The 13,096-nt window shown below is 34.2% G+C and overlaps 1 protein-coding gene across 2 annotated transcripts in view; it reads left to right on the top strand.

Annotated features, from left to right (window-relative positions):
* The window catches only part of LOC108752364 (LIM domain only protein 3-like), a 117,425-nt gene extending 113,150 nt beyond the window's left edge, over positions 1–4,275 (top strand). For both annotated transcript variants that reach the window (XM_018493164.1, XM_018493165.1), the window contains one exon: positions 3,715–4,275. In XM_018493164.1, coding sequence (XP_018348666.1) covers positions 3,715–3,873 — 159 coding nt within the window. In that variant the 3' untranslated portion in view covers positions 3,874–4,275. The remainder of the gene's footprint in view (positions 1–3,714) is intronic.
* Positions 4,276–13,096: the final 8,821 nt, after the last annotated feature.

A 13,096-nucleotide genomic window follows, 5' to 3' on the forward strand; every position in this document is an offset into this window, starting at 1 on the left:
ATTTGCAATTGTAACAAATCGATCGTTTTTGTAACAAATATCACATTTGCTTTCCCTTTTGTCCTATAACAAAATCATTTCTCTCAGTGAATATTTATCCTGTGACATTAGATCTTTCTTCATTGTTAAATTCATAATATCAAATACGAGTTATTTTTAATTATTTCTATAGGTCATTATATTTCATTCCTACTCAACATGTCGTTAATTTAATATATCTAAATAGAAACAATTTATACGCAATCCGAATGTTAAACTATCTACATCGTAAATGAAACTGCGAATTCTCTTTAAGACTGCGGACTCAATTTAAAATTTAATTTAATAGGATTTCATTACTGGTTCATATTTGAAGAATTTAAGAATATTAGCACATATCTTATATATCTCACAAGATTTATTCTTTAATTAAGTGCAATATTTAGCTTATATTTCTATGGCAATGGTATATCAGCACATTTTTTGTAATTATTGACTCAAAAGCAAAGAATCGAAACATTTAATTGTTTTTTTATTATTATGTAATAAAGACGTTACACACAAACAACTAATGTTGGTTCCGATATAGATATTTATATTTAGTTAATTTATTTTTGTTAAAACAAGATTATATATATTTTTTTATTCTTTTTTTTTAAAACATTATGGAGTTAAACAATTTAACTTAAGAAAATATATTAAATTTGACTCAAAGAAATTTAATTTATTATTTAACAGTAACTTAACAAAGTTACCTTTTCAAACTCAGCAATGCCAAGAATCTCCCAAAACCAAAAAAAAATCAGATTATTTATTTAAAATTTGAATTAAAAAATTCTGAAGCCAGAATAAAATTCTACGACTTCGAAAATCTTTAAAAAACAAAATATTCTTTAAATTTTTTGCCAGGGAGCTCCCGTTCTTAAAAGGTCAATAAATTGCAATCTGTACCTACATTATTGCATTCAAAAATAAAATATCATAATTAAGATCAACAACGTTTCGTTCATCGAGTCGCAACGAAGCGTTCCGCGGCGCGGGATAATTGCCGAAAATGGAGGCTTAATTCGGCGCCGTGCGAAAGTTAGTATGATCAACTTACGGGCCGAAATCGTAGCGGGGAAGAGAGGATTCCGTCACGAGGGGTTGAGCCGTACGGTCTGCCGAATTTTAAGCCTGTATAATTTAACACCTTTACTGCAGAAACTAAGAGAAACTGAAGGGAAAGACGGAGAGAAGAAGGGGCAGGGGGACACGCGTGTTCGCGAGAAACGACGAGACGGCAACGAAGATCGAAAGACGACGAAGAAGCAGGATCGACAGGATAAGATGAAGATGGAATGATCTCATCAGAGAGGGAGATGAGGCGAAGGAAAATGCAAAGTTTCAAGTTTTCAACGGCACTTACCTAGCCTAGTACACTCTCTGCCTCTCCCACGGATACTTTGTACTACCAGCGTGCAGATATAGCCACCGGATGGAGACGAAGATGGATAAAGAATCGGTCACGAGAAAGAGGGAACCGCCCAAGCTGAGTCGTGCCGTCCCTCCTCTTTGCCCGGACACCAAGATACAAATTCATTTCTCCGGCCTTTTGTTTTTGAAGTAGAGACTTAGACGGCACGTTACAGAGAGGAGGATGAGAGAAGAGAGAGAGAAACGTGAATTCGTTAGCATTGTCAACCCCTTAAGGGCGGAAAACCCGCCCGAATGAATTTTACGTGCCGCGTCGTGAATAATTGTTAAAATCGAATAACGACGCTGCCAGAGTCGATTGATCGACCGAATTTATTTCTGGACTTTGTAAGGTGCTCTCTAATCGGATTATATTCTTCAGAATTACAAATTCGTCTTATGCATTCTAATATGCATTTAAGCGCTTGATAAACGAGTTTCGAGAATAAATTGAACCTAATTCTTAACCGAGATGTGCTTCTTGCTCGGTTAAATGCAACTCGGAGGAAATTAGTAGAATCTATAAAGTTTATCCAATTTGGATTAAATATGTATGTTATATGATCGTTATATCAAAAATATCAAAATCAATTTCGGTAAACGATACGATGCATGTTTTATTTATAATCACGTGTCAGGATCAGTGACGTGATTAAATTAACGAGTTACATTTCTAATAATTAATGCTCCCTAATAATTAATTCTCAAAAGAGCGAATATATGAAACTTACTATATATTCCAGTATTAATTTTTGTTTAAACTTTCATTTTGCGCATTGCCTCGAATAAGTCCATGACGGCTTTTTGAATAAAAAAAACTGTCCCGTTCCAGATATTTTTAAACTATTATTGTAATCGCATATTTTCCGATGAAGATTATCCGCTAAATTGAAAATCATCTACGTCGTCGTTTTTCAGACAATAGTCGCGACAATATTTGCAGCAATATTGTTTAACAATAATCATGGTTTATTAAATCTTCTTTCTCAATCTATGTTACAGTTAGAGTTATAATCTAGACAAGGACACGAGTCACTAACCAGAATTTGTTAACTAAGGTGGTTCGTGCGATTCACCTTCAGTGGTACGGTATCACACGCATTGATATAAGTCACATAGATTACAACTCAGGGTTGGTCGGCAAAATCCAATGGGTGGAAAAAACCAAGATAAATTCCGGATTTTACCGTCCTGGACTTTATTCAATGGAATAAATTGGCAAAAATTATAAAAATGATTAATATGTAATATTAAAATATATTCGTATACTTTATGCAAAAAGATATTTTTGCTTCAATTAGTAAATCATATATTACTATTAATTATAATAGATTAAAGAATGGAATAAATCATGGCTGTATTCAGCAAAAAAAAGTAACTTTACAACTCTGTTGTAAAATTCTTTTTATATAATTGATTTATTATACATTTATATCTAGTGAAGAACTAAGGGAAAAACTAATCATATTAAAGAATTTTTACAACAGTTGCAAAGCTACTTTTCTGCTGAATGCAGCCAATAATAACAAAACATCTTATAATAAAGTCTTTAATTCAAATTAATATATTTTTAAAACAAAACCTTTGGAAATAATATAAATGTTATAAAATTTTATGATTTTTAGTTTTACGAGAAGAACATAATAGTAACAAAATTCAAAATTATTAAACCAATATAGATCTAGTTCGCGTTTACTATTCAATATCTTATAAAAACTAATTTATTTGTTACGTCAATTCCTAATTTTCAGATTTTATTTATGATAAAGCTCTCTTAAATTGAAAAACACTCTCAATTGATGAGGAACTAGAATAATAACAGAATTCTAAATTAGAATATTGGTAAAAAATTTTTCTATTTATTTTATTGCTTTGGTAAAAAAAAGAGACCAGTTTTTGCCGGTTTTTTCCAAAAAAAAATATCGGTTTTTACTACTGGTATGGACTTTACCCAACAAATGTGGAATTTTGCCAACCCTGTTATAACTAAGTTGACAAGAAAACTTTAAACAAAAGAAAGCGTGTACGTAATATATAGAAAATATTTCAAATACATATGTACAAATCGCTAGAGAAATACAAATGTGCTGCTTCGATCCGCTGTTCGCGATGGTATTATTCCACGGCACTCTTTACAAAGGACGTGATGCCCCCGGTTACACATAAATTTTCCGCTAAGTCGAGATCGTCGATCGAGCCAAATTGAAAGAGAAAAACCGACCACCGAACACGCGTACTGCAACGGCCCGTAATTCTCACGCGTCTTCTTTTATCTTGCAGAATGTAGCGGGTGGAGCTCAGCGACAGGCGAACGGGGAAGCGGCGGCCCATAACCACAACGGATATCCAGCACCAACCAGCTCGAGCGCCCATAACGTCCTGAACCCCATGAATAATTTAAACGGTATCAATGCGCAAGCATCGTACGATGCCAAATGACAAACGAAGTAAGCGCCGATATATCGATTGAGTCGCCCGAGGGGAGGTCGACTCGTGTACCGTTCTCATTGTCTTCGTGGTTTACCGTGCTGATCGTCCGAACTATCGTCCTAACTTTAGCACGCGACCCACGACAGATTGCGTATAATCGAATATCCCTTAACTGTCGAGAAGAAAATGATACTGTTAAGTTATCGCGAACAAGAAAAATGTTACCGCGTATAGATATGTATGATATAATCGCATTAAACGATTCGCTTCATGTCGCGATCGGAGACCGATCGGGCGAACTTTGTGTAAATAGAAGGTAACTATAAAAAGTATGATAGAGTGTTGCAAACAACGCAAGTAAGCGGCGTAGGAGAATTTAAATATCTGATAAAATATAAAATGATTAACAAATATCGCTGCATTAATAAAAAAAAGTGACATCTCAAAATTAGCAGCTCTTTTCAGAATTAAGATCAATCATTAATTAAGATAGTTAATATGCATTATTTTCTTTCATGTTATACTTTCAATTACATGAAAACTAATGAGTTTTTAAAACACTGCAATCCTACACTGATAATAAGTACAAAAATAGTTAGTTACTATAAATTATAATTAACTTATAATTGCAATCATTTTTACAGTAATAATAATTATGATTTATAATCATTTCGATGTCAACTACGTACTTTCTAAATTCTTTAGAGTAAATCTTACTTTAAGGAGTCTAGAGGGAAAATTGAGCCTACCTTTGAAAAAAGTGGCTTAATTTTCAATCTTTAAGAGTGAGATTTCACTCTTCATGTCAGAGTGAGATTCACTCTGAAAATTAGAGAGTAAATATATATTTCTTGATAGAATATATATAATTATTATTACTAACATTATAACAAATAATAATTACAGTAACAATTATAGTTACAAATATCAAAAATTCTTATAATCAGTGTAACATAGGATTGTGTCATCCTTCATCAAAGTTGTGATACTTTTTCATAGAATGTGTCGATAAATGTGTAATTTTTCCACAAAATTTTTGTGTTTAAGATTTGTCTTTAAGTTCGTCTTTAAGATTGATTTCTTTTCATTATCTCAGAAACTAATTTTTTTACTTGCGTCACTTTTCTATCAACGCAACGTAGCGAAATATCGTAATGTTCCATCTTTGAAATTTCCCAATAAATGACAAGATTGTCTCAACGCTGTTATTTCTCCTACGCTATCTTAGGCGTCGTTTGGCGAATTCGTATTTCCTGGACGAATTATTATGCCGTCTTCTCGAATAGATTCTCTCCAATATAAGATAGAACGTGAGGGAAGAATATATAAATTCAAAATGCGTCTTTCGTTCTTGTATTTCATTAGATTCATGTATTCGAACGAATTCGTCTTCCCCGCGCTCGACTGGCTAGACGATAAATAAATAAGTAGATAGTTAAATAGATACGTAGGTAGATAGATAGCTAACGGAACGTATATCGGCCAATTGTGGCGAACTATTGGTGCTGTTTAGATTGTAATTAATCGAATTTGCATGATTCAATTCAGACCGCTAAAGCGTATCGCTAAAGGAAAAGATAAGTTCGAAAAAAAAATGAAATGTATGGAAAACGGGCTAGAAAAGCATTTCCATGCATCGCGATCCTTCCCGGATTTATCTGCTTTCAATCCTACGGCAAACGCATCGACTTCCGGTGCAAGATACCTTCAACAGCTGACGTGTCATGAACCGAAACCCGAAACTTCGGAAAACAGTAAATAAAGTTCGGTGTCGCGTATTTAACGTTCGCCGAGAGGGGAAGAGATACACCAGGATAATCCTCGGAGGGCCCTGATCCAGCTGGACGGGCATCGAGAACGAGATCGAATCGACGGACTTCAAGAAAGCGACGCAGTACTGCAGCCAGCAGTGGCAACCACCTCGCCAGCTCGCCACCCCATGGGGCTCATACGTTAGGGGTGACTTAAGCATTGTTTCAACTTCGAATCTCCCGGCAGAGGGCCAGATTGATGTCGCGAACTTTTCCGCTGCCTTATTTGCGAGTCAGATAACGAGACTGAGTTATGCCCAAAGTTCTCTCTTGATCTCTCTTGCTCCGGTTTGGCTCGTGCTGATCGTATCGGATCACGAAGAATAGTCGTAGTCGAGAAGGATGTTTTATTTCCTTCCTCTTTGGGGATTCATCGTCGATGCCAAAAATACCTATGTCGAACGATAATAAGCTAGCAGCTGCGCCGAGAAACTGCTAAGAACCAATCCTTAAGAAATGCTTATATCTTCGCGGTTTTCACTCCGGCCGTAAGTAAGATAAGAACTTTGTTGCTTGCAATTGGCAAAAGGCAGCAATTATTGTTAATTATTGTTAATTATTGATGGCAGGAGTTTAAGAAGTAAATATTGCAACCGTAGCTCCGCAAAACTAACCGGAGTTGATTATGAGTTTGTTGTTAACAAATTATGTTAACAAATATTTAATTATATTACTTTCTTATGTTAATAATACGCAATTTTATGAGAATGTAGCAGTATATAAATAGCTTGATTCCGTACTGTTTTTATACTTATTTGTTACAGCAACGACATAACTAAAAAATTATCGTTCTTTTAATTGCTTGCAGAAAAAGAACAGAAATGTAAGAACAAAAGAAAGAACATACTTTAAAAGAACATATTTTTATTATTTTACAATCAATTATTATACCAAATTTGCATTTCAAAATTAATATTACAAAAGTTTAATGATTTAAAACATTAAGATTTATTTTCTTTTGAGTTATATTGTTGTTATAGCAAATAACTGATATGTAACACTTTCTACATAATTCCGTTTCGAAATACGTTAAGAGATATGTGTGTGTATATATATATTAAATATGACCGGAACTTTTGAATTATTATAAATAATATTATATGTATTATAATAACGAGTGCCAATTTATCAGTGATTCAGTGCACTTTCCTTCGCAAATAAAAGCACCATACGAGTATGCGTTTATTTCAATCTGCCAAAATTGATTTAGTAATCATCTCAAATTGTTAAGACGACAAGAGAGAACTATTACCGACTTGCAATTTATATTTTGATACTACAACCACGAGTCTCCATTCACTGAGCGCGTAAAAGTCGTTCGACTGATTGTGAGCCAGACGCGATTCCTTCCGACATTTAAACGTACTTCAATGACTGTAATAAATAATTCTCTCGCAAAATACGTGACGATTCCAGAATAATATCAGCATAGTTCCTAAACGCAAAGGGTCCTCGACGAAACGATTACGATCGCGAAAGGCACATTTGTATCGCACTTGCGACTATCAAATGAACAAGGTACAGCCAGTGCGAGCATCGGAGCCCTTTTGTACATTGTATCCTACAGTATCGCTTTCTAAATCTCCCGCGTAAATTATGAGCCATTATGCATCCCAGTATTGATCGCGCTTGGATCACGATGTACGAAAGAACTCAAAATCACTAATTAAGGAAGTGTATAACGTTCGCTAGTATGTAGATACGTTTTGTATTTATAGTTCTATCATAGAGGTATTAATAAATTTGTTTCGATGTTATGCAAAGCATTGCAGTTATGATTTTAAATCACGGAGCATTACCAGGGTGTTTACTGAAACTTCGTAAAAAATTTCCTGAAAATTCCCGAATTTTCCAGATTATTTTTGTTCAAAGTTCCAGGTAAGATTAAAAAATTTTTAATGCAACGTTGAAATAAATTAAAATGTAAGTAGACGAATTATATATTATAAATTAGTAGGAGACATTATATCTATTGTTTTTTACAATTGGAGCTGCAAAAATTATAGGATAGTACAGAAAAGATTTATTCTACAATACAGTATCAATGAACAATGAGCTACTTTTCCTCTGCTGACTTTCTTTCTTATTCTGATTTTTTTAAATAATAAAAATCTCGCAAGACTCGCACATGAGAATGTACACGGATGTATGTGCTATACTTAATGCTAATCAATCAACATTTAATAAAGTTATAATTATTATTATTATATTGTATCTTTATTTAAAAAATGACAACTAAAAAAATGTAATTTTTCAATTACTAGTATGGATGAGTCAGATTATTCTCAATTCAATTCAATCAACAAAAATAAACTAATTTAACTTCAGAATCCGTCCGCTAAATAACACTTGTATCTTTTTTCATAGCAATACCTTCCACAAGAGTAATATATTTCAAATTGTGTCGCTTTTGTAAATAAAAAGGAATTTTTTACAGAAAACATTTAGAGTTAGGATAACTTGAGTTTTTTTGAAGTTTCAAAAAAAAATTATTTTATTTGGAATTCAATCATTTTAGTCACTTTTGATGCATTATTCCGGATTTGTTGTAATTTTATAAGATATCAAAACTATTAAAGCTCAAAAAATAACTTTTTAAGAGTGTAATTGTTTAATAATTTTTTGTGAAACGAAAATGACAAAAATAACATTTAATCACGTTTCCAAGAAGATATTCTTTTTGCCAGTATTATTTGATTAGTCAATAATTTTCTGTTAAATTAAAAAATAATTTTTTCTGAAAAATTTAAGTTTTTATGTTGTATTATTTTTAAAGTAGAAGGATATATTTTGCATTATTAAAAAAAAATGAAGAAATAACGTTTTCATAGAAACAAAATTTAAGTTAAAGAGAAATAGAATTTAAATTAAAAGTAAAATTCCAAAAAATATTCCTGAGAATCGATAATATTTTATTAAAATATCATGATTGTCAAAAATAAAAAAAGAAATTCTCTGAAAAATCCCGATTTTCCCAGACAGTAAACACTCTGTGAGACTAAACCAAAACCGGCTCACCCCATTTATCGTTTTTTCTTCAGCTTTCTTAAAGGTTTATGCTCTTGTTTCCGTCGTGAACGCGCAATATTGATTCGACGACGTTGCGACGCGAGAATCAACACGCGGAATGACTTTCGCCGCCTCGACAGCCTCTCCCTTCTCTCCTTTTGCATTCGCCTGTTCGTATCTCCCTTGAATTATTTAAGGGCGCTACGTGATTGGCCGACAAATCCGGTTCGCCTCAATAATTTACCAATCATACGCGGTCCTTTGTGTTTTATACGCCGCGTTTCGAATAAATCGCATTGTGTATTCAGGAGAGCAGCGTCCAACTCTATTCGGGTGCGAACGCGAACCCTCTCCACGTATCCGGCATCGCGAAAAAAAAAAGGCGAAGCGAAGAAACGGAAGAGGAACCGACCGGAAAGATCGCAAAGGGGCCGATCCGCGCACGATTCGCACGAATTGACTCGAAATTCGGCTGAACATCGCGAATTTATGACGAAGCCACGAAGGAGAGCAATATCCCTCATCCCCCATAACGCTCGGATTCACAAGTATTGCTAACGCAAAGTTAAGTTTAATACTTGATGTATCCCGCAGCGGCACGCTGAATATTTCGAACGAAAGCTCGCGAGATCGAAAATTGGAAAGAAGAAAACTGTCCGTATGAATTAATACATTCTTTTTATATCAAACGTCTCCCGGATGGATTCCGCTTGAATAAATGCGTAATGGAGGATGATCGAAATCCAGCCACGGCGAACCTCTCGTGATTTCTCGGGAATCCACATAAAGTACAGCATCCACGAAGCAATTTGTTCTCCGAGAATTAATGCGCTCGCAATGCTTTTTAATATCGACGTATCTCGACGAGGGTAGAGGAATTTGGCACAACCGTCGCTGGATAACGGAAGGTGATTTAACGTCACAGGGCGAAACTGCTTATCTATAATCCGACGTTGGCGGACGGTAAGTAAACGAAGCGGGAAACGAGAGAGACGGCCGAGCATTCGATGCAAATTGGCAATTTTTCCTCGTACAGCTCGCGGTAATCATTGGCAATTAGAGCAGAGGGCATCCCTTCAAGCTCCTCCGCCTCGCCCCCTCGATAAATGTTATTTATGACTATGATTATCCAGGGCGCACCTAGACCGTCCGAAGGTTCGACTAACTACAATCTCCCGACCATCTAATTGGCTGTCGATTATTCCTGTTTGTACAAAACGCGGCACTTCGTTGCGAGCGCAAACGAGGAACTCCCTCATGCCGGATCATTTCGTTCCTTTAACCGCCACACTTGTCACGTGGAACGGACATGTATCTACGGTAAACGAGAATTACAACCATGGAAGAATAATTAGGCTCACTTTAGGCGATCTACACTAAGAGGAAAGTGTTTGGTATTTGTCATTATAATTGCATAGTAAAATAATTATGATTAGAAGCTACATTTTTATAATTTCTTTTTATTTGCTGCTGTATATAATGTTAGTAATAACAATTCTATATACTAAAAAATATATATAGTTGGCAAAAACAATTATGAATTAATTATAGTCATTGTCGGAGCCAACTATATATATATATATAGTATAAGTGACAAAAAATTTTTTCAGCAAAGTTTTATATTTGTAAGGTCATGAATAGCGCATATTTACAAAAAGAACGAACTCTTGAATGTTAAATATATTTACTAAATATCAAAGATAATAAATAACATATCAAAAATAATAATTAATCAATTAAATATCAAAAATATCAATTAATATTCATAATTAACATTAATTGAAGCGTTAATTATATTTACTAAATACAAAAGTAATAATTAACATTCAAAATGGCTATTTTGAATTTTGATACAAGCTTTAAAACGCATCGACAATGGCCACGCATTTTTCCACAGGTAAACTGTCCCTGCAGGCAATCAATAGAACGGTCTCCAATTCACTAATTGACAAAAAATTTTTGGCACAGAATCTTTTTGGTATATTTAATAAGATATAACTAACACTCCAGAATTTGTTTTTTCTTATGTATATGTTACTCAATTAGCGAGCTGACGTTATTTGTCTTAAATGATGATTTGATAAACACAATTTTATGACCAAATTGTTTTATTATCCTATTTTTCTGTACAGGATAATTCTGTTACGATTATTATTACTGACATTATAACAATAATAAAAATGGAGCAATAATAATTATTAAAAAATCCTAATTATTTTACCATACAATTATAGTCATAAATACCAAATACTCTTTGTTAATTCTCGAAGTTGAAACGAAATATAAAATATAGTTTCACATGTCGTGCACAATACAGAGAAAAAATTCGAATAAAATACATATACGGACACACACAGAACGTAAAAATTATAAATAGAATTTAGCAGATTATAAATCGTCTATATTGAAAATTTCTTGTCATATCAGTAGTATATTATTTTTACAAGCGTATCCAGAATAACGCGAATATACGTGTTTAAAACGACATACCGAATACGATATAATAGAAATTATATCGTTTACTGACAAGCGTAAATCAGTATTTACACGTCGGAAGTGCGCATCGAATCGCGTTTTCTCCTCTCGTTACACTGAATCGTTATTTCCGTTTGGACTATCCCCATGTTTAATCACGAGCAAATTATCCCGTCGAATCGCAAAACTCCCCGCGGCTACGAGCAACTTGCGAGAAACGAGCGTCATTATCTGCTCGCTAACCATTTTTCCAGCCGCCCTTTCGTCGTCGCGGGAAAAAAGGCAAGAGAACGTCGCGGCGGGTTTGCGTAAATCACGCAAATCACGTATCGTATGCGGGAAAGAGGGTGAGGGAGGGGAGGGAGAGGGAGGAACGAGAGTCGTACAGCACTTTTCCGCGAACGAGCGGTCTCTGAAACAATATTATTATTAAAAGCCGCCCCGAACTGCTTCTCGCGAGGTCCGCTCGCCGCGCGCGAAGAGGAATGGCAAACTGCGGACTGTACGGCGACGGAGGAGCGATTAATTAAAAGAGCAAAAACTGTTTTCATAAAATTCATTTGCGGAAATATGCGCCGACTGAAATAATATCTGGCCGCCGATGGGAAAGCGCGTGTCCCGTTCCGGCATGGCCGCCTGATAGCCGCGCACTGTCGCGTCGCATTCGAGTGTAAAAAGTGCAAGACGAATAAAAATGAAGGGGCCGTATAATGCAAAAATCTTCGCATTTTTTTTGCACGTGCGTGCAAGAGAATGGGGGCCTCGTTTGGCTTGAGCTTTTTTACCAGACAAAATACATATATCTATGTATTTTATTGAATTTGCGAATTATTGTATCATTAGTGGTCATTTTTTACCATTTCTGCCCGCAAAATATGTTACTGTTTTATTCATTCATCACGAGATAAAAGTAAAATTCTGTAATATTTATGATAATACATCGGGTCAATGAGTGATCGATATAATAAGTTCATTGGCCAGTTCTATGTGCACATACAAGTGTATTCTCATATGCGCAATAAATTGACGAAGATTATACTTCAGAATTAAATCTAGATTTTAACTTTCTAAGCCCATTTTAAGACAAAGTATTTAGGACACATTACATTTATCCGTGATATATTGTATACGTATATTTATATATCTATACTTAATTTGTTTCCTTATAATTTTCATAGATCCATTGTCTCAATGTTAAATAAAAGATAGTTCGAAACTCACCAACACGATGCAGTAGCGGAGTTGTAGACTACGTTGAACTGTAAAATAAAATTATATAAAAATTATAGCATTCAAGTGATTAATATTTAAAAAAATAATTATAGCATGCATATAAAATAATCGTAATTTTTAAAATTTTTATTAATTTTATTAAAATTTTTATTAATTTTATTAAAAGTCTATTTTTTATATAAATAAAAGATAAACAAATTATTTACCTCGCCGTTGCTCCACCATTGTCCGATGATTCCAATTTTAATTCCAGGGATGTACTTTTTTTCGTTAGATCCAGTAAATGAGCAAATCGCAGTTCCCAGGAACAAGTCTGCATAAACCATAATAATTGTGATTCTCTATGCGATCATAATTCTCAAATCTTCCAAGCTTTCTTCTTTTTTATTCTGTCATTACTTGAGACACAGCACTCACTCACAAAATACGTATTTTAAAAAATAACTACAAGCGCTCAATATAGACCATTATATATAGATATTATATTTATTAGTTAAATAAATCGCGATTCGAGATAGTTCCCTTTTAAACCGCGACATGCCGTTGATAAAGAATTCGAGAATAGCATATCAGACAACTTTAATATCGTGAGACAGGATCGATAAAATCGAGTTAATGGATAATTAAAACGCAACGAACCGTCCGGAAATGAACACTCAAGATTCAGTATTGCATTCAATAAATATATAAATCTTGCGAAACCA

Source organism: Trachymyrmex septentrionalis, unplaced genomic scaffold (genome assembly GCF_001594115.1).
Source record: "Trachymyrmex septentrionalis isolate Tsep2-gDNA-1 unplaced genomic scaffold, Tsep1.0 scaffold6, whole genome shotgun sequence".
In the NCBI taxonomy this organism is placed as follows: Eukaryota; Metazoa; Arthropoda; class Insecta; order Hymenoptera; family Formicidae; genus Trachymyrmex; species Trachymyrmex septentrionalis.